The sequence below is a fragment of the Anolis carolinensis genome, chromosome 6 (assembly GCF_035594765.1).
Source record: "Anolis carolinensis isolate JA03-04 chromosome 6, rAnoCar3.1.pri, whole genome shotgun sequence".
Lineage (NCBI taxonomy): Eukaryota > Metazoa > Chordata > Lepidosauria > Squamata > Dactyloidae > Anolis > Anolis carolinensis.
In genome coordinates this window covers 43,745,598-43,770,962 of record NC_085846.1, presented here as the reverse complement: position 1 = coordinate 43,770,962, position 25,365 = coordinate 43,745,598, and the positions used below count along the sequence as shown (strand labels likewise).

General features: G+C 42.8%; 1 protein-coding gene across 3 annotated transcripts in view; it reads right to left on the bottom strand.

Moving 5' to 3' along the window:
* LOC100560189 (UDP-glucuronosyltransferase 2A1) overlaps positions 1-24,005 on the bottom strand; it is a 59,598-nt gene extending 35,593 nt beyond the window's left edge. Inside the window, exons 1-6 of one of the 3 annotated variants that reach the window (XM_003222391.4) lie at positions 22,773-24,005; positions 15,470-15,618; positions 9,521-9,652; positions 8,031-8,118; positions 5,755-5,974; positions 1,272-4,676 (exon numbers count right to left, since the gene is read on the bottom strand). In XM_003222391.4, the coding sequence (XP_003222439.2) occupies positions 4,400-4,676; positions 5,755-5,974; positions 8,031-8,118; positions 9,521-9,652; positions 15,470-15,618; positions 22,773-23,493 (1,587 nt within the window). In that variant the 5' untranslated portion in view covers positions 23,494-24,005 and the 3' untranslated portion in view covers positions 1,272-4,399. Of the gene's footprint in view, positions 1-1,271; positions 4,677-5,754; positions 5,975-8,030; positions 8,119-9,520; positions 9,653-15,469; positions 15,619-17,362; positions 17,550-22,772 lie in introns of those variants that run through there. The other 2 variants (XM_062957673.1, XM_062957674.1) reach the window with 2 other exon arrangements.
* Between the last annotated feature and the right edge of the window lie 1,360 nt (positions 24,006-25,365).

Here is a 25,365-nt window from a genome sequence, read left to right as displayed (position 1 = left end):
CGAAGCCTTTGGAGTCACATGCTTCCTGGGCCGTAGGGCCGCAGGGGAGAAACCAGACCAAGCGCAATCTGAAATCCTCAGTAGCAGAGCAGGCAGATGATAACATGGTACATGTTACAAGGGATGTGAAGGCTGAAGAATGCTGCAACTGAAGGGATGCCACCGGTTGTTGGATTAATCATACCAATGGATATGCACCTCATTCTGTGAAGACTGTGTTGAATTGTTGTGCACTGACTTCCAGACATAAATCAAATTCAAGCGCAGGCATCTTCCAAGAAAAATAAAAATAAAACAAAATCAACAAATGTCCCATGGCAATCAGCAAGTGGTGACAGGGGCAAGACTGTGAAATCTGGAATTTTCTAATCACAGACTGCATATGGGTAGTGGATATGGATTCAGTCATTCTAGCTCAAGGTCAGAGGCAGTTAATGTCAGGAATAAAGGGTTGAGATGAATCAACTTCCTTATCTCAGCTGCTTCGACCTTGAGAGTTCTACCTGAAGGCATGAAGTGGTAAAGACACCAGACTCTCCCATTCAGCTTTCAACCGAAACTGGCTCCTTATCTTTATTATATATACAGACACAGCATTCTCCGATAATGTCTGCTTACATTGCCGGCACAGAAGCTTCTTTTGATTCTAGAAGCCTCTTTTGATTCTAGAAGCTTCTATTCCAGCAGGAACAGGAAACTCCAAAAAGGGCACTCTACCCATTATGCACATCTCTATTATTTTATAATAGGAAGTTCTTCCTAATTTTTAGTTGTAATCTTTTTTCTTGCAACTTGAATCAATTGCTCTGTGTCCTATTCTCAAGACCAGCAGAAAACAAGCTTGACCCCTCCTTAATGTGTCATTCTTTCAAACATTTAAACATGGCTATTGTCAGCTCCCTAGGCTATTCATCATAGGACTTGGCTTCCATTTTATCATTTTGGTTACCCTTCTCTGGACACATGGCTTCTTAATATTATTTTTGAACTGATGCCCAAAAATGGGTACAGTATTCTGGAGACTTCTGATCAAAGCAAAATAGACTATGACTTTCCTCAATGTAGCCACAATATTATTAATGAAGCCTAAAATCATATTGTCTTTTTAGCTGCCACATCACACTGTTGACTCATTTTCAGCTTGGGGTCAACTAAGATCCCTATTAAGTTGTACCGTTTTAAAGCAAGAGTGGAGTAAATGGATGTTAATGTCTGTTTTCATGCATTGATTTGGATTTTAAAAAACAAAAGCAAGTGATACTTTTAACAAATTTGTATTTCTGTATTTTATTTATAAAACCAAAATTGTATTCTATATAATGCATCCAAACAATTTACAACCTGAAACATTACCAGCAGCACATGTCATATAATAAATGTCTTCTCGTTCCTCTCATACTGGAGATCAGATAGCATAATGTCTCCATTTTCTTGTGGTAAATGTCAGAGATTTGGATGTTGAGATTCTTCCAGAGTTGTAATAAAGTCACAGTAAAAATTATGAACAACTAGTTCCTTGATTCTTAACGTTGTGTGATAATATAAAGCCTCTCCCTGCTATCAAAAGAAGGCAGAGTGCCTTCTAGGAATGTATCCAATGGCAGAAAACTCCAAAACATGGAGACACTACTATTGGATATATTTTGATCTTCTCTCTGAGTATTAAGACCATTCCTTATATACATATAAATGAGATAGATGGATACATACATACATGGACAGACATATGCATATACAGTAGAGTCCTGCTAATTCAAGTTCTGCTAATCCGACACTCTGTATTATCCAAGGCAAAGGAGCGAGCGAGCGAGTGAAAGAGGGCGGCAAAGGCCCTTCCGTGCCCACTCGCCTGTTCGCTCACTCCTTCGCGAGGATGGGCCCCGGGAATACCAGAGCCTGGCCTGGTGAAGGAGCCGAGGGATGGCAGGCGGGCAAGTGAAGGAGGGCGGCAAAGACCCTCCCTCGCTCGCTTGCCCGCTCGCTCCTTCGCCAGGCCGAGCCCTGGTGCTGCCGGGACCTGGTGTGGTGAAGGAGCTGAGGGACGGAGGCAGGCGAGCGAAGGAGGGCAGCAAAGGCCCTTCCTCACTCTCTCTCTCACGCACATACTCACTCACCTCGCCAGGTCCTGGTGCTGTCATCGCCACTGCTGGGACCCAGCCTGGTAAATGAGCGAGGGAGGGAGGGTGGGCGAATGAGCACCCGCCCTGTTATCTGTCAGTTTCGCTTATCCGTCATTCTGCCTGCCAGTTTATGACGGATAAGCGGGGCTTTACTGTATACATTTATGTCTGTGCATGTGTATATTTAGAAACTCCAGATTGTTGGACATTTCAGGATTCTTTAAAAATTCAGGGATCCCCAAACTAAGGCCTGGGGGCCACATGCGGCCCATCGAAGCCATTTATCCGCCTCCTCCCTTGCCCGGTGTGCGCCTTCCAGAGCTTTGCTTGTTTATAATGGTATTTTATTTATTTATTTATTTATTTATTTATTTACAGTATTTATATTCCGCCCTTCTCACCCCGAAGGGGACTCAGGGCGGATCACATTATAACACACATAGGGCAAACATTCAATGCCCATAAACACATCAAACAGAGACTGAGAGACACACGCAGAGGCAAGTTAACCTTCTTCTGAGGGGATGTTTGATTCTGGCCACAGGGGGGAGCAGCTGCTTCATCATCCACACTGACAGCACTTCCTCATTCCAGGTCGTAAATTAGTTAATCTTGCCTCCCCACTTTATAAGTGGTACCTTATCTCCTACTTGATAGATGCAACTATCTTTCGGGTTGCTAGGTCAGCAACGAGCAGGGGCTATTTTTAATTTTTAATTGACGGGTGCTCACCCCGCCACGGGCTGGCCTCGAACTCATGACCTCATGGTCAGAGTGATTTAAGGCAGCTGCTCAACAGCTGCGCCACAGCCCGGCCCCCTTAATTTAATTAATTATCAATGAGTGCTTTGCTAGAGCTTTTGGAGCACAAAGGCAAAAGAGGGCTGGACTAAGTGGCCCAAGGGGTCTCTTCCAATCCTCATTATTATTATTATTATTATTATTATTATTATTATTATTATTATTATTATTGACACAAAGACATAGTATAACACAGCAAACGAGATATATATGTTGGATTTCGTATCACAAATCACAAGTTCCCAAGCGTTTAGGGCTGTGTGATGCATTATTATTATCATTATTAACAACATTGAGGCTGGGTGGCCATCTGTCAGGGGTGCTTTGCCTGTGCTTTTGGTGCACAAAGGTAGAAGAGGGTTGGACTCAATGGCCTAAGGGGTATCTTCCAACCCTCTTTATTATTTTTATTATGATTATGATTAACATTGAGGCTGTATTTGTTCCCGTTTGGTGTTTTTTTTTTACTGCAAAATAAGAGATGTGCAGTGTACATAGGAATTTGTTTATAGGGTTTTTTTCAATTATAATCCAGCCCTACAACAGTTGGAGGGACCGTGAACTGGCCCCCTGTTTAAAAAGTTTGGGGACCCCTGCTCTAGATTATGTTTGACAGAAAAAGTAGTTCAATACACAGTAATGTTATGTTGTAATTACTGTATTTACGAATTTAGCACCAAAATATCACAGTATATTGAAAACATTGACTACAAAAATGGCTTGGATAATCCAGAGGCTTGGATAAGCGAGGCTTGGATAAGTGAGACTCTACTGTATATTGATTCTTCTCCCACCCTTTGATAAACTTTCTCCTAGAAGAATCATTTTATTACCATAGAACTCAACACTTATACAGCCCTTGCCTTTTTTGGTCGCTCCAAGAATAATGGGAAGAAAAAATATCATAGCTTCAAAGTTGATATAGAAGACAATCCAGCAATTTGAGAATTATTTAATTTTTAATTTTAGTTCCATTGACTCCAAACTGATTCCAACCTGCATGTACTGTATTATGACAATCATACATTCATTTAATATATATATATATATATATATATATATATATATATATATATAGTAAGCACCTCTGTTTCCTGTATTTCAAAAACATTTTCTACCACTTGAACAAAGACTTATAGCATACCAAAACTCCTACTCTAGCAAGAATTTTTTCAACCAATATAGACCCTTTGATTTTATGAAATGGACAGACTCTGACCGCTCCAAAAAGTTGTTGCTACACAAAACAGAAATCTCAGGCTGCAGATTTATTAAAAATAAATCTAAATGTTGTATATAGGTATCATCCTTCATACCTACAAATCTATGCTCTCAGTTTAATGGAACCTAGCAAGGATAGATGAGCTTCTACATGCAATCAAGCTGAACATGATGGTAAATGACTATAGGGTTTAACATACCAAGTTTGAGCATGTTAGATTATACAAGTCACATGATGGTTGTGTGCTGAGCAGAAACTATTCAATTTTTGTTTTCCGTGTGATGCCACATTTCCGACAGCAAAACGAGCAGCATTTTACAATGATGAACATGAAAAGTGCCACACAACTGATCAAAAAGGCAATGACATCAAGGCAGTGATACTGGTACCAGGTCAAGTCATGGGCAGCTACTCTCAAATGTTTGGCACCTTTGTGGCGCATAACAAACTCAATCCAGAAGACAGCTCGGTCTAGAGGCTTCATAGGTTGATCATGATGAATCTTCGACAGACGTACTGCATTTTCCTTATATCTATAGGGATGAGGAAGAAAGAACAACAAACAGTAATGGAATCAGGAGAAAAGATGACCCACCAGTTCTCATTAACATCCTTATTGTCTTAGTTTCTGTGGAACAGCTGCTTAACTGAAAGCTATTTACTATTTTGCGAAATATTTGCGAAACATTGCACAAAACATTTTAAATCAAGTGAAATTAAGTAAATTGTACAGTTCATAGAATCATTGAATCATAGAGTTGGAATAGATCTCATGGGCCATTCAGTCCAATCCCCTACCAAGAAGCAGGAAATTGCATTCAAAGCACCTATGTTCTATGGTTTCACTTTGATACTTGGTATTTTTTCTCATTTTCATGAATAAATTGTTGCACCTTTATATAATTGTTATATTTTTCTGTAAGCACAGTACCTCCTAATTCCTAGTCAACATTTCACTATCATTCATGATGAGTGATGATGGGAGCATAGTTCAGCAACAACTAGAGCAGTGGCTCTCAACCTGTGGGTCCCCCGGTATTTTGGCCTACAACTCACAGAAATCCCAGTCAGTTTACCAGCTATTAGGATTTCTGGGAGTTGAAGGCCAAAATGATCTGGGGAACCCAGGTTGAGAACCACTAGGACCAGATGTTTGATCTAGAGGTCCAAACGTTAAATGTGTTGGCTGTAGCTTAATTAGGCATTCAGTTCTTGTTGTGAACACCAGAATATGAATGTGACCATTTAAATTTTTAAAACTACACAATGAAGAAACTGGCCACATTTCATTTTTTTAGTTCAGAAACTGATACAAGAGTCAGTCCACAAGGTTCAGTCTGAGATGCTAAATGAAGTGATGCTAGCTTCAAATACAGTTATGACAATAAGGCAAATATTTGAAGTGGTTCAAGTAGATATTGGAATGGGAATCAGGGGGGACATTCACAAGAGCAAAGAAGAAAGAGAAGATGGAAAAGAGGTTGTTCAAAGAACCTCACTACTATGTACTAAAGATAACACATTTTTGTCTCCAAAACTCATTGAAAGAATGTTTTGCTTTAGATGTAGCCTAGAATAATCTCTCTTTCGTAGAATTTCCATTGGACTTACGTTGTATTGTGAATAACGGTATTAACGGCATCCAATAAATCTTGTGCAGTCATTGTGTACATATTCAGCTCTACAGCCATTCCCTTTGCACGCATGTGAGCAATGTTATCAGGTTGGTCTGCAAACATGGGGATCCCTACCATGGGAATACCATGATAAATGGCTTCATAGATCCCATTGGTTCCACCATGAGTTATAAAAGCTTTTGTCTTGGGATGTCCTGGAATTGGAATATAAAAATATGGGTAATACATTAAAGGGCTGATAAAAATTAGTTATTGCAACTATTTACTAAAATATTCCAACTCAGATTAATTCCTGAAGATTGTCATTTACTCTAAATATTGATATGTTTCCAGAAATGGGAATATGGTCTTGGGTGAGCACATAACAAAAAGTAGGAAATACTGACATGTATTAATTTCCAGATCAGATATCGTATTTCATAGCAGAATAATCACCATCACAGAATAGTTGCACCCCTATTTTGAGTACTCTTTTTGGTATTTTTTGTTTCATCACATAATAGTCATGGGTATGACTATTATGCAAAGGAAACAGGCGCACGGGTAGGTGAGGTTTCACTCACCCACACACCTATCCCTTTCAGGTCTTGCTTCGGCTGATAACTGAAGCAAGCATTGTAGCTACAGAGGGGAGGAGCTGGTAGGTGGACAAGTTCAATTGCCCAATCACCTCTGTATCCAGAACTATGGAGGGGAGAGACAGGGGACAGGTGAGTTCACTCGCAAGCTTCTGTAACTCAGAAGGGAGAGGCTGGTGGGCAGGCTGTTTCACCTGCCCACCAGCCTTTCCCATCCAAGCTACAGATACTTCGTGGCTCAGAAGGGGAAGGCTAGCAAGTGGGTGAACTCATCCACCCACTAGCTTTTACAGAGGTTTTGTAGCTCAGAAAAAAAGCTGACAAGTGGATGAACTTGATTGTCTGCCAGCCTTTCCTTTCCAAGTTAGAGGATCCTCCATAGTTCAGAAGGGAAAGGCTGGCATGCAGGTGAGTTCACCCTTCCGAGTTACAAAGGAGACAGGTCTTTGAGGGTGCAGGTGCGCCCTCAAAGGGACTATTATGTGGTGAAAAAGGCCCCTGCAAATAAGCTTTTTGAGCGTGTAATACCATCACATAATAGTCGCACCACCACCATCCACAGCTATGGATAGGGCGTTAGCTGGCTCAAGTTCGGAAGAGGACTTGTAAATAAAAGTAAGTTTGTTGCTAATGTAACCTTGCAATCGGCAAGGTGTTTGTTGGGCGCTTTCGGGATTGTTTCAGAAGACGTGTTTGGAAGACTGCTTTGAGGCCTGCTGGCTTGCCTCCGTCACTTTGGCTCTTTGTGTTGACCTTGGACTGGAACTCAATGCCTGTGACTTCTCCCTAACGACGCGGATTGGAACTCGATGCCTGTGACTTCTCCCTAACGACGCGGATTGGAACTCAATGCCTGTGACTTCTCCATAGCGACGCGGATTGGAACTCGATACCTGTGACTTCTCCCTAATGACGCGGACCGGATGTGGCGGCTGTGACTTCTCCTTTACGGCGCAATTTGGCTTCACAACAACGTTTTGGGGCACAGTGTGGCCGCTGGTCACTGTGGGTAGTTGCTGGTTGCTTTCCTGTGATTGTTAAGCTCCATTGAGTAGGTGGAACAAGTTTTCAGCTGTTTCGGCTTAGTTTGTTTTAATCTGGATTATTTCCCAGGATAATCTGGATTATATCCCAAGTTTGGGTTTTTTGAGTTCTTTTTGGACATTGTTACTTCACACTGAAGAGAAAGTGTTTTGAGCCCTTTTTTATTGTTTTCTAGGCTCTTTTATGTTGTTTTGCAATAAACTGAGTTATTTATATTGACTGGCATCTGACTCGTAACACCCTTTCCTTTTTGATCCTCCTTTCCTTACTTTCTTTGTCTTTCTCCCCCACCCCTTTCCCTTCATTTACTATTTTTCCTTTCTTTTCTCCCTTCTCCAGCTCTGAGAAGGCCTAACAAGGCCTCCACAGCAACATGGTTCTCTTTGAGGCTCTTTCTTTTCTTCCTCACTTCCCCTCATACACCTTTCTTTCCTAGTGACATCACAAAAGGTGACTTGGCCTTAGTAATATCCAATCCAAAAAGAGTGAATGTGATTGACAAAAATAAGAAATAGTGAACTCTATTCATCCTTACTGCCTATTACCACCAGGAGATTAGAACATAGGGATGGAAGTGATACATTTCCCAGTAATTACTTAAGGCGAGCTGTAAACCCAGATTTCTCACCCAGTAGATCATTTTGTGGGATCCAGTCATAAAGTCTGGTATTGGCTCCTAATGTTTCTGGCCTTTTCCCTTTGTACCGCCAAATAACCTGAAGAAAGAGAAAAAGATTCCTTGTAATACAGCTTTCAAAAACAGCTACATTTCATCCTTAACAATTTTCCGAGAGCATGCTTATTTGGAAGCTTCTCAAATAGCAATTGTAGGTTAAGGTGAAAGAAGCTGTCAGATCAATTCCTGCCCTTGCCTTAAATCATACACCAAAATAGGCAAAGAGTGAGGGAATGTAGTGTCTGCAATGCTGGATACTGATAACCCCCTTTTAAAAATATGGACACCAATGGCAAGACAAAAGAGTCAATTTACAACCCTATGAATGAGAGACCTCTCAAACCCTTGTTATTAATAGATTTGCAGAGGTTTTGCAAATTCAGAAACATGGCTTCCTTTATTCATCCTTTCCACCCGGAATACAGTCCTCCTCTATTGCCCTCTATGCTACTTCATGTCATGAAATCTCATGGTATGTCCAAAGTATTTAGGCTCAGTTTAGTCATTTTGGTTTCTAAGAAGATTTGCTTTTGGATCTATTTGCAGTAGAGTCTCGCTTATCCAGTACAAACGGGCCGGCAGAACATTGAATAAACAAAAATGTTGGATAATAGGGAGGGATTAAGGAAAAGCCTATTAAACCTCAAATTATGTTATGATTTTATAAATTAATTACCAAAACATCATTTTTACAACAAATCGACAGAAAAAGCAGTTCAATACAAAGTATGTAGTCATTACTATATTTACAAATTTAGCACCAAAACACCGCAATATATTGAAAACATTGACTACTAAAAATTGACTACAAATAAAGATAATTGCATAAAGTGAACTTACAGTAACAACATTGTTCGAAGTTAAATCCATAAAAAGTTCAGTCCTGTGAAGATTTTTAAAAATGTATGATCCTTGCCTGCCTAGAGAAACAGCTGTGGATCCAGGCGGGAGGCAGACTGCATTGGATAATACAGAACATTGGATGAGCGATGGTTGGATAAGTGAGACTCTACTGTATCTGCCTTTTTAGTCTATTCTACAAACTTTTTTGGAAAAGCGTTTGTAGAACTCTTTAAAAAACACACTTTCAATGAGGTTATTTTTTTCCCTGTCACCCTGTCCATATTTCAAAGCCATGCATTGAAAACGTATACGTGACTCAACTGTTTAAGTGAATTTCCCTTTCCAGAAGTAGATTTCTCTCACTTTCTGTTGTTCTACCCCTGTTCTTAACTAGGAGTCATTTGTAAGTCAGGTGTTTATAACTCAGGGATTGCCTGTGGTGTGATTCCAGTATGATTCAATAGGTCCCAATTATATAGTGTGTGGAGTTTTTTTTAAAACAAAACACATGATTTTTTAGCGGGAGAAGAGCCTTATGCAATAAATTTCCTAGTCTACAAATAACTATTTAAAAAAGAATTTACATCCATCAAACTGACCTTCTGCGGAAGCTGGCTGAGTGCCAGGGCAACCAGGTTGCTTTTTTCATCTGTTAGGTTTTTAAGCATTGAACCGAGAGAAAATACCACAATGCCATGTTCTCCGGAACTCTGGACAAATTCTTCCATTTCCTATTAAGAGATAAAACCAACAATAATGATAGTATAAACAACAACATGAGCAACGTCATTTTGTGACAATTACAAAACATGGTACTGCTTGAAACATGCCATATTGGCCAAGATCTTGCTTTGGGGTGTATTTTGTAAGATCATAATCGGACAGAACTACATTTCTCCATTATTCCTTTCCACAGAACTGTCCTTTCTCCTACATCAGTTGAGAATTGTATAAGTATCTGATTATGTCCCTATGGTATCCTATAGGACCTCTAGAAGACATCAAGAGAAGACGTCACCTTTGTCATTGCACATCTAGCTTTAGGGAAATAGCCAAATAATTCTCCAATGCTTCTCACTACCAATCACTAAATGGATATGAGAGAATGCAGTCAGAAGGTGAGTTCTGCAGGGATTTTAATTGTTGCACAAGGAAGATAGTGAATTCCTCTTCTGCCACAATAAAAAAGCATTGTGTTGTCGAAGGCTTTCATGGCCGGGATCACAGGGTTGTTGTATGTCTTTCGGAACATGGCCACACAGCCCAAAAGACATACAATAAAAAAGCATGTTGGTGTAACTTTCAGTTATGACTGTGCATTGCCATTATCAGATGATATTCCACTAATCCCTAGATTTTCGAACAGAATTTAATCCAGTGAGTAAGTAAGTAAGTAAGTAACTTTATTTTTCTATTCCGCCACCATCTACCGGCAGGGACTCAGGGCGGCTAACATGGGAGAAAGCCTGACAACAATAACCAAAATACAACAATTAAAACATTACAAAGAGTAAAAACACAATAAAAACAACATTATGCAGAACAATACATCAATCCATAAAAACTCATTTAAGGCATAAAATGAATAACAATACAATAAAATAAGATGGACCACCAATTTGGTGGAGGGGGATAGCATGGAGGGGCTATTTAAACTAAAGTGCAATGGTATGATTGTAAAGTGCTTCGGGGCAAGAGCACAAAGTGCAAGCATATCTCAACTGTTGGGGAGGGGGACAAATGTCCAAATTAATTGTAGGAGAAGAAAATGTATTAATTTAAATTACGATCATGGGGACTAAATTATTCAAATGCGCAACAAAAAAAACAAGTTTTAAACTCATTTTTAAAGGATGCAAGGGTGGGTGCCTGCCTGATCTCCCTAGGGAGGGAGTTCCAGATCCGTGGGGCCACAACCAAGAAGGCCCACTCCCTCATCCCCGCCAATAGTCTGCGATAGAGGCGGAAGCAAGAGAAGGGCCTCCCCAGATGAATGAAGAGATTGCGCAGGTTCATAGAGGGAAACATGGTCACTAAGGAAGGCAGGTCTCAAACCGTTTAGGGCTTTATAGGTAAGAACCTGCACCTTGAATTGGGACCGGAAAATAATCAGCAGCCGATGGAGCTCCTTGAACAGGGGGGGTTGACCGATTCCTGCAATTTGCTCCCGTTAGCAACTTGGCTGCTGAACGTTGGACTAATTGTAATTTCCGGGCCATCTTCAAGGGCAACCCCACATAGAGTGTGTTGCAATAGTCCAGTCTAGAGGTGACTAAGGCATGAACCACTGTGGCCAAGTCAGACTTCACAAGGTATGGTCGCAGCTGTTGCATGAGTTTTTGTTGTGCAAAGGCCTTCCCGGCCACCACCGACACCTGAGCATCAGGTGTCAGTGCCAAATCCAAGAGGACCCCCAAACTGCAGACCTGCGCCTTCAGGGGGAGTGTGACCCTGCCAAGCACAGGTTCCCACCCTATATCCCAGTCAGACATATGACTGACCTTGAGGACCTCTGTCTTGTCAGGATTAAGCTTTAGCTTGTTTGCCCTCATCCAGCCCATCACAGCGGCCAGGCACTGGTCCAGTATCCGAGGGGCTTCCTTGGACTTCGGTGGAAATGAGTAGTAGAGTTGGGTGTCATCTGCGTAGAGATGGCACCGAACTCCAAAACTCCGGATGACCTCTCCCAGCGGTTTCATGTAGATGTTACAGAGCATGGGGGATAAAATAGAACCTTGCGGGACCCCACAGGTCAATGACCAGGGGTCCGAGCGGGCATCCCCCAGCTTCACCAACGGCCCTCCAGCAAGGACTGGAGCCACTGCAAAGCAGTACCCCCAAAGCCCATCCCGGAGAACCTTCCCAGAAGGATACCATGGTCGATGGTATCAAAAGCCGCTGAGATGTCCAAGAGAACCAGCAGGGTCACACTCCCCCTATCTAGCTCTCTGCGGAGATCATCCACCAAGGTGACCAAAGCCATCTAAGTACTGTGTCCAGGCCTGAAACCAGACTGTGAATGGTCTAGAAAATCGGTGTCTTCCAAGAATCCCTGGAGCTGAGAGGCAACCACCCATTCCAACACCTTGCTCAAGAAAGGGAGGTTAGAAATCGGCCTATAGTTGTTTAGAATAGAGGAATCAAGGGATGCCTTTTTAATATAGGCCTAATTATTGCCTGTTTCAGGTTAGATGGAAAAATCCCTTGCTCCAGCAAAATCGGACAGACAAACGCGTCAGGCACTTCATCTGGCATTGCATTAACACCAGTGTCCAACTCAGAGCGTAACCGAGCGACTTTATTTGCAAAATAGTGAGTGAAATCGCTGCACTGAGTTTCCGGTTTGTCAGGGATCTCCTCCCCCCCCACCCCCGAGATGCGTGGAGGAGCTCCCCAACAACCCAAAACAACTCTATTGGTCTATTAGCTGCAGACGCTATGCGGGCAGTCGAGAAAGCCTTTCTGGCTGACCGCAAAGCCACGGAGTAGGCATTAATAGCGGCTGTAGCCCGTGCTCAGTCGGCTACCCTACGCGTTTTCTGCCTGTTGCACTCTAGACCCCTCCTCATCTGCTTCATCACAGCCAGCTCCTCTGTGAACCAAGGAGCCCTAGTGGGTTGGCGAGTTGAGAGAGGACGTTCAGGGGCAATCGTGTCTATTGCCCTAGCCATCTCACTGTTATAGCGGTTGACCAAGGCATCGACAGGATCGTCAGACTCTATGACAGGAAAAACCATCTGGATCCATAAGCCTCCTGTGGCAGACCATCTTAATCGGACCACCACCTCCGCAGAGGTTAGCGATTATGGTAAGTCTTAGAGTGACCAGATAGTAGTTGGACCATGACAATGGAAGAATGTTTTGCTCTTCCACCCCAACCACACCACCGTCCGCAATAAAAACTAGGTCAAGTGTGTGTCCCACCTGATGGGTGGGTCCAGATATAACTTGGGACAGCCCCATGGTTGTCATGGCAGCCATGAAGTCCTGTGCTGCACCTGTTAAAGAGGCCTCTGTGTGGATGTTGAAATCCCCCAGCACCACCAGGCGACCAGCACCAGGCCAGAGACCACTTCTGCTAGCTCAGGCAAAGAGACTGCTGTGTCGCGGAGTGGACGGTACACGAGCAAACTGTCCCGGACTCTCACTGTGGGAGGTGGACACATTCAAAACCCAAGCATTGTGGAACGGCACACCTGGCCACAGCAATGGACTGCCGAAAGACCACTGCAACCCCTCCCCCTCGCCCCCCGAGTCTGGCCTGCTGGTGCACCCTGAAACCAGGAGGACACAGCTGGGTGAGATTTACCCCACCCAGCTCGTCCAACCAGGTCTCAGTAATGCAGGCCAGGTCCACCCTCTCCTTAAGGATTAGATTCTGGATATAGAGGTCTTACCGTTGACGGACCTGGCATTCAGCATTCAGCAGCAGTACCTTAAGCCTGGGGGGGGGTCTGTCATGAGGACTACCACACCTAGCCTTCTCCAGGGTCGCAAAGGTTTTGTTGCACTTCTCCCTGGGATAAAGGCAACTGTTCTTCCTCCTCCCCCACACGACCTCAATATCCCCTCCCCCCCCCCCCCGGAAACTGTCCCGTCCCCCAAGGGAGCCAGGCAAGGCAGAACTACCATCTAGGGGACCTAGTCAGCTCTCCATAGAAGGAGAACCATATGAAGACATGTCTTGTGTTGAGGCTAGGGATATTTCTTGTGAAAACAGTAATACTAAGAATATTTTAAAAACCTTTCTTGGTTAAAATCATGACAGTTTACAGGCGAGAGAGTTGAATCATCCCTAAGTTTTCGGTGGAAAAAGAATGAGATGTCATCCATATTTAGAAAGAGTGGACTCTCAAATGTTGAAAGATGTCAGATTATTAAAGCATGTTTTTCTCCTCAAATATGCATCTTGCCGTCTCTAACATAACTATGTGTTTAGATATCTACAGACAGTCAAATGTTTGGCAAGAGCTATATTCTGATGAAATGTAGAATCTGGGGGGAACAATGAGTAGCAAAAGCGGTTGAGAAGATGAAGATCGAAAGCACACAATGCAGACATACACCAAACTATGTCCTTTCATTTGAAATTATTTCTAAAGGCGAACATTTCTATCCATATCCACCTAAAAATGTGTAGTTGTCCTAAAATTGAGATCTAGTAGATCCTAAATCCTCTCTTTTTTTCTCTTTGTATTTAAGCCTGCAGTGTGCAAGGGAAAATGAATATATTCTAGGAAGTAGCAAAAGAGTTGGTGTATTAGGACACTGAAATGTACCAAATATTGCTTGGCTGGAGGGAAAGAACATGGAATTGAAAGCAAGAGTACAAAAACAATGAAGGTTGGGATCTGAAAGTAGAATAGGCAGGGATTTTGACTAGGACCATTTTTGAAATGATCTTTTGAAACATAAACATATAAAAATAAGAAAGAATAACCACAAGTTTATACGGACATGCTTTGCATCAACTAGTATACTTTCCATATTATTTAATAAAATGTGTCTGAACAACTATGGATTCCTTTTGGCATTGTTATAAAGCAATGCTTCTCAACCTGGGGGTTGGAAGGGAGTGTCAAAGGGGTCATCAAAGACCATCATTTCTCATGGAACCCCTTGGACAGAGAAAGCTGAAGATCTCTCCCCCTGTTTGGCCCAATTCTATCATTGGTGGGGTTCAAAGGGGTCTTTGATTGTAAGTGAACTATAAATCCCAGGAACTATAACTCCCACATGTCAAGGTTTATTTTCCTCACACTTCACCAGTGCTCACATTTGGGCATATTGAGTATTCATGCCAAGTTTGGTCCAGATCCATCATTGTTTGAGTCCACAGTTTTCTCTGGATGTAGGTGAATTACAACTCCAAAACTCAAGATCAATGCTCACCAAAACCTTCCAGTATTTCTGTCGGTCATGGGAGTTCTGTGTGCCAAGTTTGGTTCAATTCCATTGTTGCTGGAGTTCAGAATGCTTTTTGATTGTAGCTGAACTATAAATCCCAGCAACTACAACTCCCAAATAACAAAATCAACACACACCCCAACCCCACCAGTATTCAAATTTGGGCGTATCTGTGCCAAATTCGATCCAGTGAATAAAAATGCATCCTGCGTATCAGATATTTACATTACGATTCATAACAATTGCAAAATTACAGTTATGAAGTAGCAATGAAAATAATTTTATGGTTGGGGGTCACCACCACATGAGGAACTGTATTAAGGAGTCGCAGCATTAGGAAGGTTGAGAACCATTGTTATAAACCAACAGAAGAAGAAACATTTTGATATGGTGGTAACTCATGAGAGGTAGCAAAGTAAATTTTGCTAATTTACAAATAGTACAATTGCTTCTGATGAATGGATTCTGGCACAGAAGATATATTACTCTGTTATTCAGAGCAAAGTCAGAGAAGAAAAATCCACTCCTCCACATATTGGAAGTAACCATGTCACCTACTTCCTCTCGTAATTTTCAAGATACATTGAACAAGAAGAGGTGTGTTTTATTATTATCAAGGGAGTGGCCCAAGAGAGAATTACCTTAGGCAAAGGCTTTGCTGGCTGGCAATGCAGCCCTCCTACAAATTCAAAATTTGGTAGTAATGGCCGTGGAAATTCAAAGTCCCAGTAGGTTCGGATCAGCCATATTTCTGCCTTGCCCATTGTTTCGCACAATGTTGTAGGTCTCCCTGTGGAGAAAAAGAAGTAGAATTAAATTTAACTTCTTTCCTCTTTGCAGAAATGCAAGAACCTTTCTTAATATAGAACTCTAACCTTGCTTTTACTTTCTTCTTCAACTTTCTCAATAGTGATTCCAAGTCTTCATTATTTTCTGCTTTGAGTATTGTCTGCATCTTAAATTGTTGGTGTTTCTTCCTACAAATATCTTGCCTCCTTCCTCTGAGTCTGATCCAGTTTTCTGTATAATCTGCACCCCTGTCTATCCCCCTTGCTAAAGGAAAACACTCGTTTCTTCATATTCTGTTCTTAAGGTAAAGGTAAAGGTTTCCCCTGATGTTAAGCCTAATCGTGACCAACTCTGGGGGTTGGTGCTCATCTCCATTTCTAAGCCGAAGAGCTGGCGTTGTCCATAGACACCTCCAAGGTCATGTGGCTGGCATGACTGCATGGAGCGCCCTTACCTTCTCGTCAGAGCGGTACCTATTGATCTACTCACATTTGCATGTTTTCGAGCTGCTAGGTTGGCAGGAGCTGGGGCTAACAGCGGGCGCTCATTCCGCTCCCAGGGTTTGAACCTTGGACCTTTCAGTCTGCAAGTTCAGCAGCTCAGCGCTTTAACACACTGTGCCACCAGAGGCCCCATTCTGTTCTTACAGTGACCTTTTGTCTTGAGTACACATTATGCACCAGGACACTCAAATGTGGAGGCACACCCATTTCTTCTGACGTATGCCAGTCAAAGAGAAGGAAGGAGGCAACAGTAGAGATGACACAGGGGCATATAATCCAAAAGTTGAATAATAAAGTACCAATAAAACTTCCACTCCCTCACCCCAATCCCGAAAGACATCAGGAGTATACATCTAACATACTTCTGTGAAAAAATAATCTAGAACACATCAGTGAATCTGTAAAAGTCAAAACTGCAAATGTGGTGGGATGACCATATTAACATTTATTATAATCAAAGATAGGGGGCCCCTTGTGGCGCAGTGTGTTAAACCGCTGAGCTACTGAATTTGTTGATCAAAAGGTTCAAATCCGGGGAGCGAGATGAGCTCCCGCTGTTAGCACCAGCTTCTGCCAACCTAGCAGTTCAAAAACATGCAAATATGAGTAGATCAATAGGTACCACTCTAACAGGAAGGTAACGGCACTCCATGCAGTCATGCCGGCCACATGACCTTGTGTCTCAGAAAGAACAGCACTGGAATCTCACAACAAAAAGATATAACAGTAAACAAAAATAATTTAATTGTATGGAAGATCAGTATCCAAACTCCTACTACTACCCTAACTGGACCATAAGGAAAGCTGAGCAAAGAAAGACAGACGCATTTTAACTGTGGTGTTGGAGGAAAATTCTGAGAGTACCTTAGACCGCAAGAAGATCAAACCAGTCCATACTCCAGGAAATAATGCCTCACTGGAAGGAAGGATATTAGAGGCAAAGATGAAGTACTTTGGCCACATAATGAGAAGACAGGAAAGCCTGGAGAAGAGAATGATGCTGGGGAAAATGGAAGGAAAAAGGAAGAGGGGCCACCCATGGGCAAGATGGATGGATGGTATCCTTGAAGTGACTGGCTTTACTTTGAAGGAGCTGGGGGTGGCGACGAAGAGTCGGAAGCTACTGAATAAATAAACAACAACCAAAAGCTACTGACTAACTCCTTCAGCAAATTCATGTTCGACAAAAGCATATCACAAATTATTCTATCCCTGTACAATAAATCCATTGCAAAGTCATACCGTCTGATATAAAGTTTCCAATTATTTTCACAAGAATCCTGGCAGAGAACATACTAAATCACAGCATCCATGTATTTCTTTGGGAATAGAACTGTGATAAGTCAAAAAAGCAAATGTGTCCTTGAGTTAGCTCTATGGTGGAGTGATGGCAGCAGTACTATTATTTGGTGGCCCCAGTTGTGAACTCACAAATGACACATTGCAAATTGATGCAGTGGCTGTTGCCATCTCAACAAATGACATTGTTTCTAGAGGTAAATGTAAAGGTAAAGATTTCCCCCTGACATTAAGTCCAGTCACGTCCGACTCTGGGGGTTGGTGCTTATCTCCATTTCTAAGCCGAAGAGCCGGCGTTGTCCATAGACACCTCCAAAGTCATGTGACAGACATGACTGCATGGAGCGCCGTTACCTTCCCATCGGAGTGGTACCTATTGATCTACTCACATTTGCATGTTTTTGAACTGCTTGGTTGGCAGAAGCTGGGGCTAACAGTGGGTGCTCACTCCACTCCTCAAATTCAAACCTGTGACCTTTTGGTCTGCAAGTTCAGCAGCTCAGTGCTTTAATACGCTGCGCCACCGGGGCTCCGTGACATTGTTTCTACTTGAAGCGAACTCAAGAAGAATGCTGTTAACACAGAAGGCATGAGCATCCATTTCACAGACATTGTGCTGATTCATTTCTCTACTTGAACAGTGATGACGCATTGCAAAAAGAAAGGCTGGACACTAGCTTTCATTTGAAATATTTCATAATGATTCACCTTTACTATTACTTGACATGGAGGTTATTAATTAAATGAATGTCTCAGTGCAAAAGCAAAACCCTGTTATGGATTACAAGCTGTATTGTAGTCATACCAAGGCACCAAATTATTTCATCAACTTGTCCACCTTAAGATTTTTTTTTCCTATTCAAAGCACAGCTTTTATTGACTTGGTAACAGCCACACCTTTAGGAGTGTCCTCAGTTAAACTCATAGAAAGGCTGCAACACTTACTTGCATGTGAAAACATGAGCACTACAATTGTTCCCATGTGGCTGATAGAGTCTGATTGACCGAGGAGCATAAATTAATTTCTAAGCTATATTAAACGTGAGGAGTCCTATTTCACTGGGATAGTTGTAAATAACAGGACATCATGTGCCAGCATGTGTGTGATTGGTCCTTCTAAAAATGCAGTGTCATTGTGAATCTCAAAAGCTGAGGCTAAAGTTCATTTCTTTTTCGGCTCAGAAATACCTCACAAAATCTCGTAGATAAAGGTGTGCCCACAGTTGTAGTTTTAGTTTTATATATAATGAAAAAAAATTGGTTTTTTTGTGGCCGTGGATTTTTTCCTTTATTTATCGTTGCATTCTTCAATTGTTTTGTCTTTCCTTTTTGGATAAGTCTGTATTTTTATTGTTGTATGTTTGAATATGGGAGCCCCGGTGGCGAAGTGCGCTGAGCTGCTGAACTTGCAGACTGAAAGATTCCAGGCTCAAATCCCGGGAGTGGCTTGAACACCCGCTGTTAGCTCCAGCTCCTGCCAACCTAGCAGTTCGAAAACATGCCAATGTGAGTAGATCAATAGGTACCGCTCCGGCGGGAAGGTAACGGCACTCCATGCAGTCATGCCGGCCACATGACCTTGGAGGTGTCTATGGACAATGCCGGCTCTTCGGCTTAGAAATGGAGATGAGCACCAACCCCCAGAGTCAGACATGACTGGACTTAACGTCAGGGGAAACCTTTACCTTTACTTATGTTTGAATAAAAATTATTTTTTAAAAAAGGAAATGCGTAATATAATCCAGCTCAAATAATAACCAAGATGATATATTTTGGTCACCAGAAATCACAAAAGATGCAACTTTAATGCCACTGTTATGCATTAAAATTATTACCGTATTCTAAAAGATTTCTGTGGAAATGAAACCTTGACTTAGATACAATTCTAAGGATTTAACAGGGGGAAAGTGGGGAACAATAATTTGGCAGGTATATTTGTTTTTTCTTTACCAGCACTTCATATTTGCTGGGGGAACAGGAACAAGATCCTTGTGAAAGTTGAAAAAACCACAGATTTAAGAAATATTATTTTATCTGAGAATATATCCCTCTGGGAATCTCCAGGTCCTCTGGTATGACTTTATGTTCAATTTCCACTGGATGCTGGAATCTCTCTGTTATCACTTTCCACCATTCAACCCTGCTACACACTTGCCTCCACAACCAGATGAAAAGCCACAGGTTGCTTATGGTAGCAAGCAGTCATGGAGTACCAGTGCCCCTGGCTGAATACTTCACAAATAATAACTTTAATAATAATGATTATTCTTATATCCTGCCACCACCTCCCCGAAGGGACTCGGGATGGCTTACAGACGGCACAAGGTGCGTAAAACAACATAAAAGTGAACACAGTATAAAATACAATAAAATAAAACATATGCAACATATAAAACATCAATTCATACTCAAACAAGCTGCGATTCTCTAACCATGGCAGTAAATTACCGGCACCATGGTCAGGTTGTGAACACTAGAATAAAATAAGTGCCGGTTGCATTAATGGATAGAAAGCATGGGACAAAGTGCTGGATGTGCAATTAACTATGTAGGACAAATTAAATTGTGAAAGTGCATTTAAGTACAACATTTTCTGTGTTCAATGGCATACACAAATGCTGAGGTTTGCAAGAGCTCAAGACTGCTGGGCTTGGTGGAACAGTGGAGGGCTACAGCAGAGAGGCAGCCACATCATCACTAGAGGTCGAAGCAATTTTTAATCAACCTACAATCCTTTCTTTGGCGGGGGAGACCATTTAGACCCAAGTTAAAAAAAAACAGTGTGTTTCATGCTGAAACACACATGAAACTAATGTGACCTGAGGTCAAGGCCCTGTGAAAGAGGTGCAAAATTGAGAAGCCATGAAATAGCATTTACTGATATTCATAGGTGTTATTATTATGTTAAGAGCCTCCGGTGGTGTAGAGGATTAAAGCCTCGTGACTTGAAGGTTGGGTTGCTGACCTGAAGGCTGCCAGGTTCGAATCCCACCCGGGGAGAGCGCGGATGAGCTCCCTCAATCAGCTCCAGCTCCATGCGGGGACATGAAAAAAGCCTCTCACGAGGATGGTAAAAACATCAAAAACATCCAGGCGTCCCTTGGGCAACGTCCTTGCAGACGGCCAATTCTCTCACACCAGAAGCAACTCAGGTTGCTCCTGACACGGAAAAAAAATTATGCAGTGTCAAAAAAAGTCTATAACCATGAGCCCTAAACACTCACAAGGTGCCCAGGACACATGTAAATAAAAAACCCTGCTATTTGTTTTACCTAAGAGAGCATTTCTTTAGGCATTTCTAAATTCTCCAGCAGAACTTTATGGACAACCTTCACTAGAGATATTTTCCTTAGGAATCTCTGGATCCTCCAACATGAGTCTGGGAGAAATTGACCACAGATTAGAATTATAGAATCATAAAAGTTGGAAGAGGCCACACTGGCCATTCAATCCAACCCCCTGCCATGCAGGGAAAGCACAATCAAAGCATCCCCAACAGATAGCAATTCAACCTCTGTTTTAAAGCCACCAAAGAAGGAGCTTCAACCACACTCTGAGACAGAGTGTTCCACTATTGACCAGCTCTTACAGTCAAGAAGTTCTTCCTAATGTTAAGATGGAGTCCCCTTCCCTGAAATTTGAACCCATTGCTCAAAGTAGCACTGGAGAACCTAGAGATTCCTAGAATAATAACAATAATAATAATTTATTTTAGTACTCAGGGCGGATTCCAGAATACAAAGATAAATGTAAATGCTTCCTCTTCCTACCTATTGATCTGTTCACATTTGCATATTTTCAAACTGCTTGGTTGGCGAATGCTGGGGCTAAGAGAGGAAGCTCACCCCGTCACACAGATTGGAACCGTCAACTTTCCAGTCAGCAAGTTCAGCAGCTCAACGGTTTAACCCGTTGCGCCACTGAACTTTTAAATCAAATTTACAAATAATCCATATTTATTTATTTACAGTAGAACCCCGGTAGTCCGAGTTAAATGGGCGGACCTCAACTCGGTCAACCGGATAACCCGGATTACCAGGGGGGACGGAGGCTGGATCAGGAGGCGCTGCAAACGCCTCCCAATCCAGTCCTCGTCCCAACCACGGGGAGGCCTCTCCGTGGGGACGAAGGCTGGATCGAGAGGCGCTTGCAGCACCTTCCGATCCAACCCTCGTCCCCACGGAGAGGCCTCCCCGCGGTTGGGAGCACCTGCGGAATGAAGGGGCTCTCCCTTCCTTTGACCGAGGCTTGGAGCCAGGGAGGCAACTCCTGCTTCCCTGGCCCCAAGCCTCTGCCAAAGGGAGAAATCCCCTTCCTTCAGCCGGTGTTTGGAGGAAGCATTGGCTGAAGGAAGGGGCTCTCCCTCCCTTTGACTGAGGCTTGGAGCCAGGGAAGCAACTCCCGCTTCCCTGGCTCCAAGCCTTCGCCAAAGGGAGAAAGCCCCTTCGTTCAGCGGGTGGGTGAACGGGGAGGGCCGCAAAAGCCCTCCCCATTCACCCACCCACCCGCCTGCGCCTCGGCTCCTTCGTCACGCTGGGGCCGGCAACACCGGTGCCCGGCGTGGCGAAGGAGTCGGACGTGGGTGTTGCTAGGTAGATAGCAAGCTACCTAGAAACACGCATGGGGCGCTCGCCCCTTGGGAGGTGCCCCCTGCGTGTTGCTAGGTAGCTTACTATCTACCTAGCAATACGCAGGGGCCACCTCCCAAGGGGCGAGCGCCCCGTGCATGTTGCTAGGTAGCTTGCTATCTACCTAGCAACACACACGCCAGCGAGCAGGTGAACGGGGAGTGCCTTTGCGGCCCTCCCCGGTCACCTGCTCGGATTGCAGGGAGGCTCGAACGAGCGGGGCTCGAACGAGCGGGGTGTTACCGCATTTATTTACAGTATTTATTTTCCACCCTTCTCACCTTGAAGGGGACTCAGGGCGGATCACATTGCACACATATAAGGCAAACATTCAATGCCATAACATAGAAGAGAGACAGAGACAAATGCAGGCATGGACTGGCCTCGAACTCATGACCTCTTGGTCAGAGTGATTTGTTGCAGCTGGCTGCTAACCAGCCTGAACCACAGCCCATTCATATGGAGGGCCAACAGTAGACCTAGGAGGATAGCCATTGTGGAATAGTGGTTTGAGCATTAGTCTATGACTCTGGAGACAAGGGTTTCCTGCTCAGCCACCGGGTGATTTTGGGCAAGTCCCACCCTCTCAATGTCAAAGGAAGGCAAAGGTAAACTCTCTATGAACAAATCTTGCCAAGAAAATACCATAATCGATACATGTTAGGGTTACCATAAACTGGGAATAATTTGAAGGCACACAAAAAGAAGTAGGTGCAAACTCTTACCTAGAACATCACTATAGTATTTACTCCAGTCTTTCCAGAGAACTTGATGAAACAAAATGTCATGTAAGGCATAAAAGAGCATGTTTCTTGTTCTCTGCATGAAGGACATCCTATCGGTTAGACCTCCAAGACTGGCAGGTACAAATGATGGAGGAGCTGGGATGACACCGCAAACACGCTCCATTGTATTTCCAACTGAGAATCGAAAAGTGTACACAAACGGAAGGTGAAGCTTCTCAGCCACTAGCTCTCCACAAGGCAAGAGTGGGTCTGCAATGAGGATGTCAAAACCAACAGACTCTAACCTTTCCATCAATGTCTGGTTCAAGACAACCCTATCGCAGAGAATTCTGTTCCTGCGCTCCATCTCCCTTGAAAAGTCATGTGTCTTGATGAAAAACTGCCAGAAAGAAAGTTCATTGGACTCATAAGACCACATAAAGAGGAAGTCCTGAAGCATAGTATCCATGTCTTCCCTTGAGAATAAAAAAGGGATCTCTTCCAGCTGAAAGGGGGAAGGCTCGCTTGCCTTAACTGCCATGAAGAAGGAAGGTAGTAGAACTGTCACTTGGTGGCCTCTGTCTGTGAGTTCATTCAAAATAAATTTCATGTTGATCCAATGACTGTTGTCAACTGGCCAGACAAGGACCTTCCCAGCAGAAGATGAGCCCACGAAGCATGCCGTTGCAATAGGAAACACCAGCATCCATTTCACAGACATTGTTCCTGTTTTATCTGCTTAATTATGATGCAGCAGAGAGAGAGGCTGAGCTCATACCAGGCAATTTTGAGATTTAAAAGTTTCACGTTAGTTGACTTTGTATTCCTTGGCAGGCAGAGTGTTTAAAAAATGTAATTCTCTTGTGAAAGCAAAATCCTGTCATGGATCACACTTCCTTATTCTAATTTGATCACAACATCAAATTATACTCCATCTACTGGAGAGCAAATAAACATGCTCTGTCCAAAGTACAGCTTGACTAACAGAGCACTGCATGCCTGGTTCAAGAAATGCCCTCATCTAACCTACCTAGAAGAATCATAACACGTGGTCACAGGTAAAAATGTGAAGCTGTTCGTTTTAGAAAATTATGCACACACAAATAATCACACATTGCTGACAGTCCCTGATTGATGCAAAATCTATCTATATATATATATATATAAAAGAGTGATGGAATCACGGCAACCAACAAAACAACAAAACTAAACACCCCACAACCTCAAAAATTGACAGTACAACCCCTCATCCATGTCTCTAGGTTGATACAACAAAAAGAAAAGAAAAATAAAGTCCTATTTACAGGGAGAGGAATATTATTATTATTATTATTATTATTATTATTATTATTATTAAACTTTATTTGTACCCTGCTAGCATCTCCCGAAGGACTCGATGCGGCTTACAAAGGCCAAGGCCTCAACACACAATATAACAATACAAAACAAAAAGCAAATTAAAAACAATTAAAACAGTATAAACAACAAGCAATAACAATACGCTAAAACACAATAGAACTGGACCGGGCCAGAGTAATGGGTACAAGATTAAAAGTGCTGATGTGACAGGTTATATATAAGGCTTATAGGGCAAGTGCAGAGTGCGATATGCAATCTTAATTCTAATAAAGTGCTTATGGGACTTGGTATTGGAGATTTCCTATTAATCTGGGAAGGCACATTGGAACAGCCAAGTCTTCAAGTTCTTTCTGAAGACTGCCAATGTAGGGGCCTGTCTGAGATCCTTGGGGAGGGTGTTCCAGAGTCGGGGGGCCACCACAGAGAAGGCCCTGTCTCGTGTCCCCACCAACCGCGCTTGCGACGCAGGCGGGATCACGAGCAGGGCCTCTCCAGATGACCGAAGTGAACACGTGGGTTCGTAGCAGTTAGAAAGCTAAGCTCTGCCCACTTGGTCTCCTAGCAACCTAATCAGCCCAGGGGACAGGCAGAGTTAGGCCTCACTTAGGCCTGATCCACACTGCCTATAAAATACAGATTATCTGATTTGAACTGGATTATATGGCAGTGTAGACTCAAGGCCTTTCCACACAGCTATATTACCCAGAATGCCAATGCAGATAATTCACAATGATTCCCATACAAAGGAAGTAGCCAGGCTTTGATTGGCTCTAATTGGCTCTTGGATTGAAGGTGCTACTCCAGCTACTCCAGAAAACGGCCAGGCTTTGAGGCTGCAAAGCTATTCATTGCTATTCCACCTGGCCAACAAATGATTCCCATAAGCCACAGCAATGCGTGGCCGGGAAAAGCTAGTACTTCTATATTACAACGACAAGCCAAAATAATGTCTTGTCATTCCAAATGAGTCAAATTCCACATGAATCACACTTCCTTAGCTCACCGACAGCTCCTTGATCACCCAACAAAAGGGATTTAAAGCTAAAATCGGTGTCTGGGTGACCATTAGTTTCCTAATTCAGTATCCAACAATATACTGATTTTCCGGTATTTATATTATCACATTTCTGATATAGCTGAAATTATTGGTAACCATTCTAGTGTACACCAAAACCTAGTATCACCAAGATCCCCCCACCCTCCAAAAGAATAAGAAAATTTCCCTCCAGTCTCT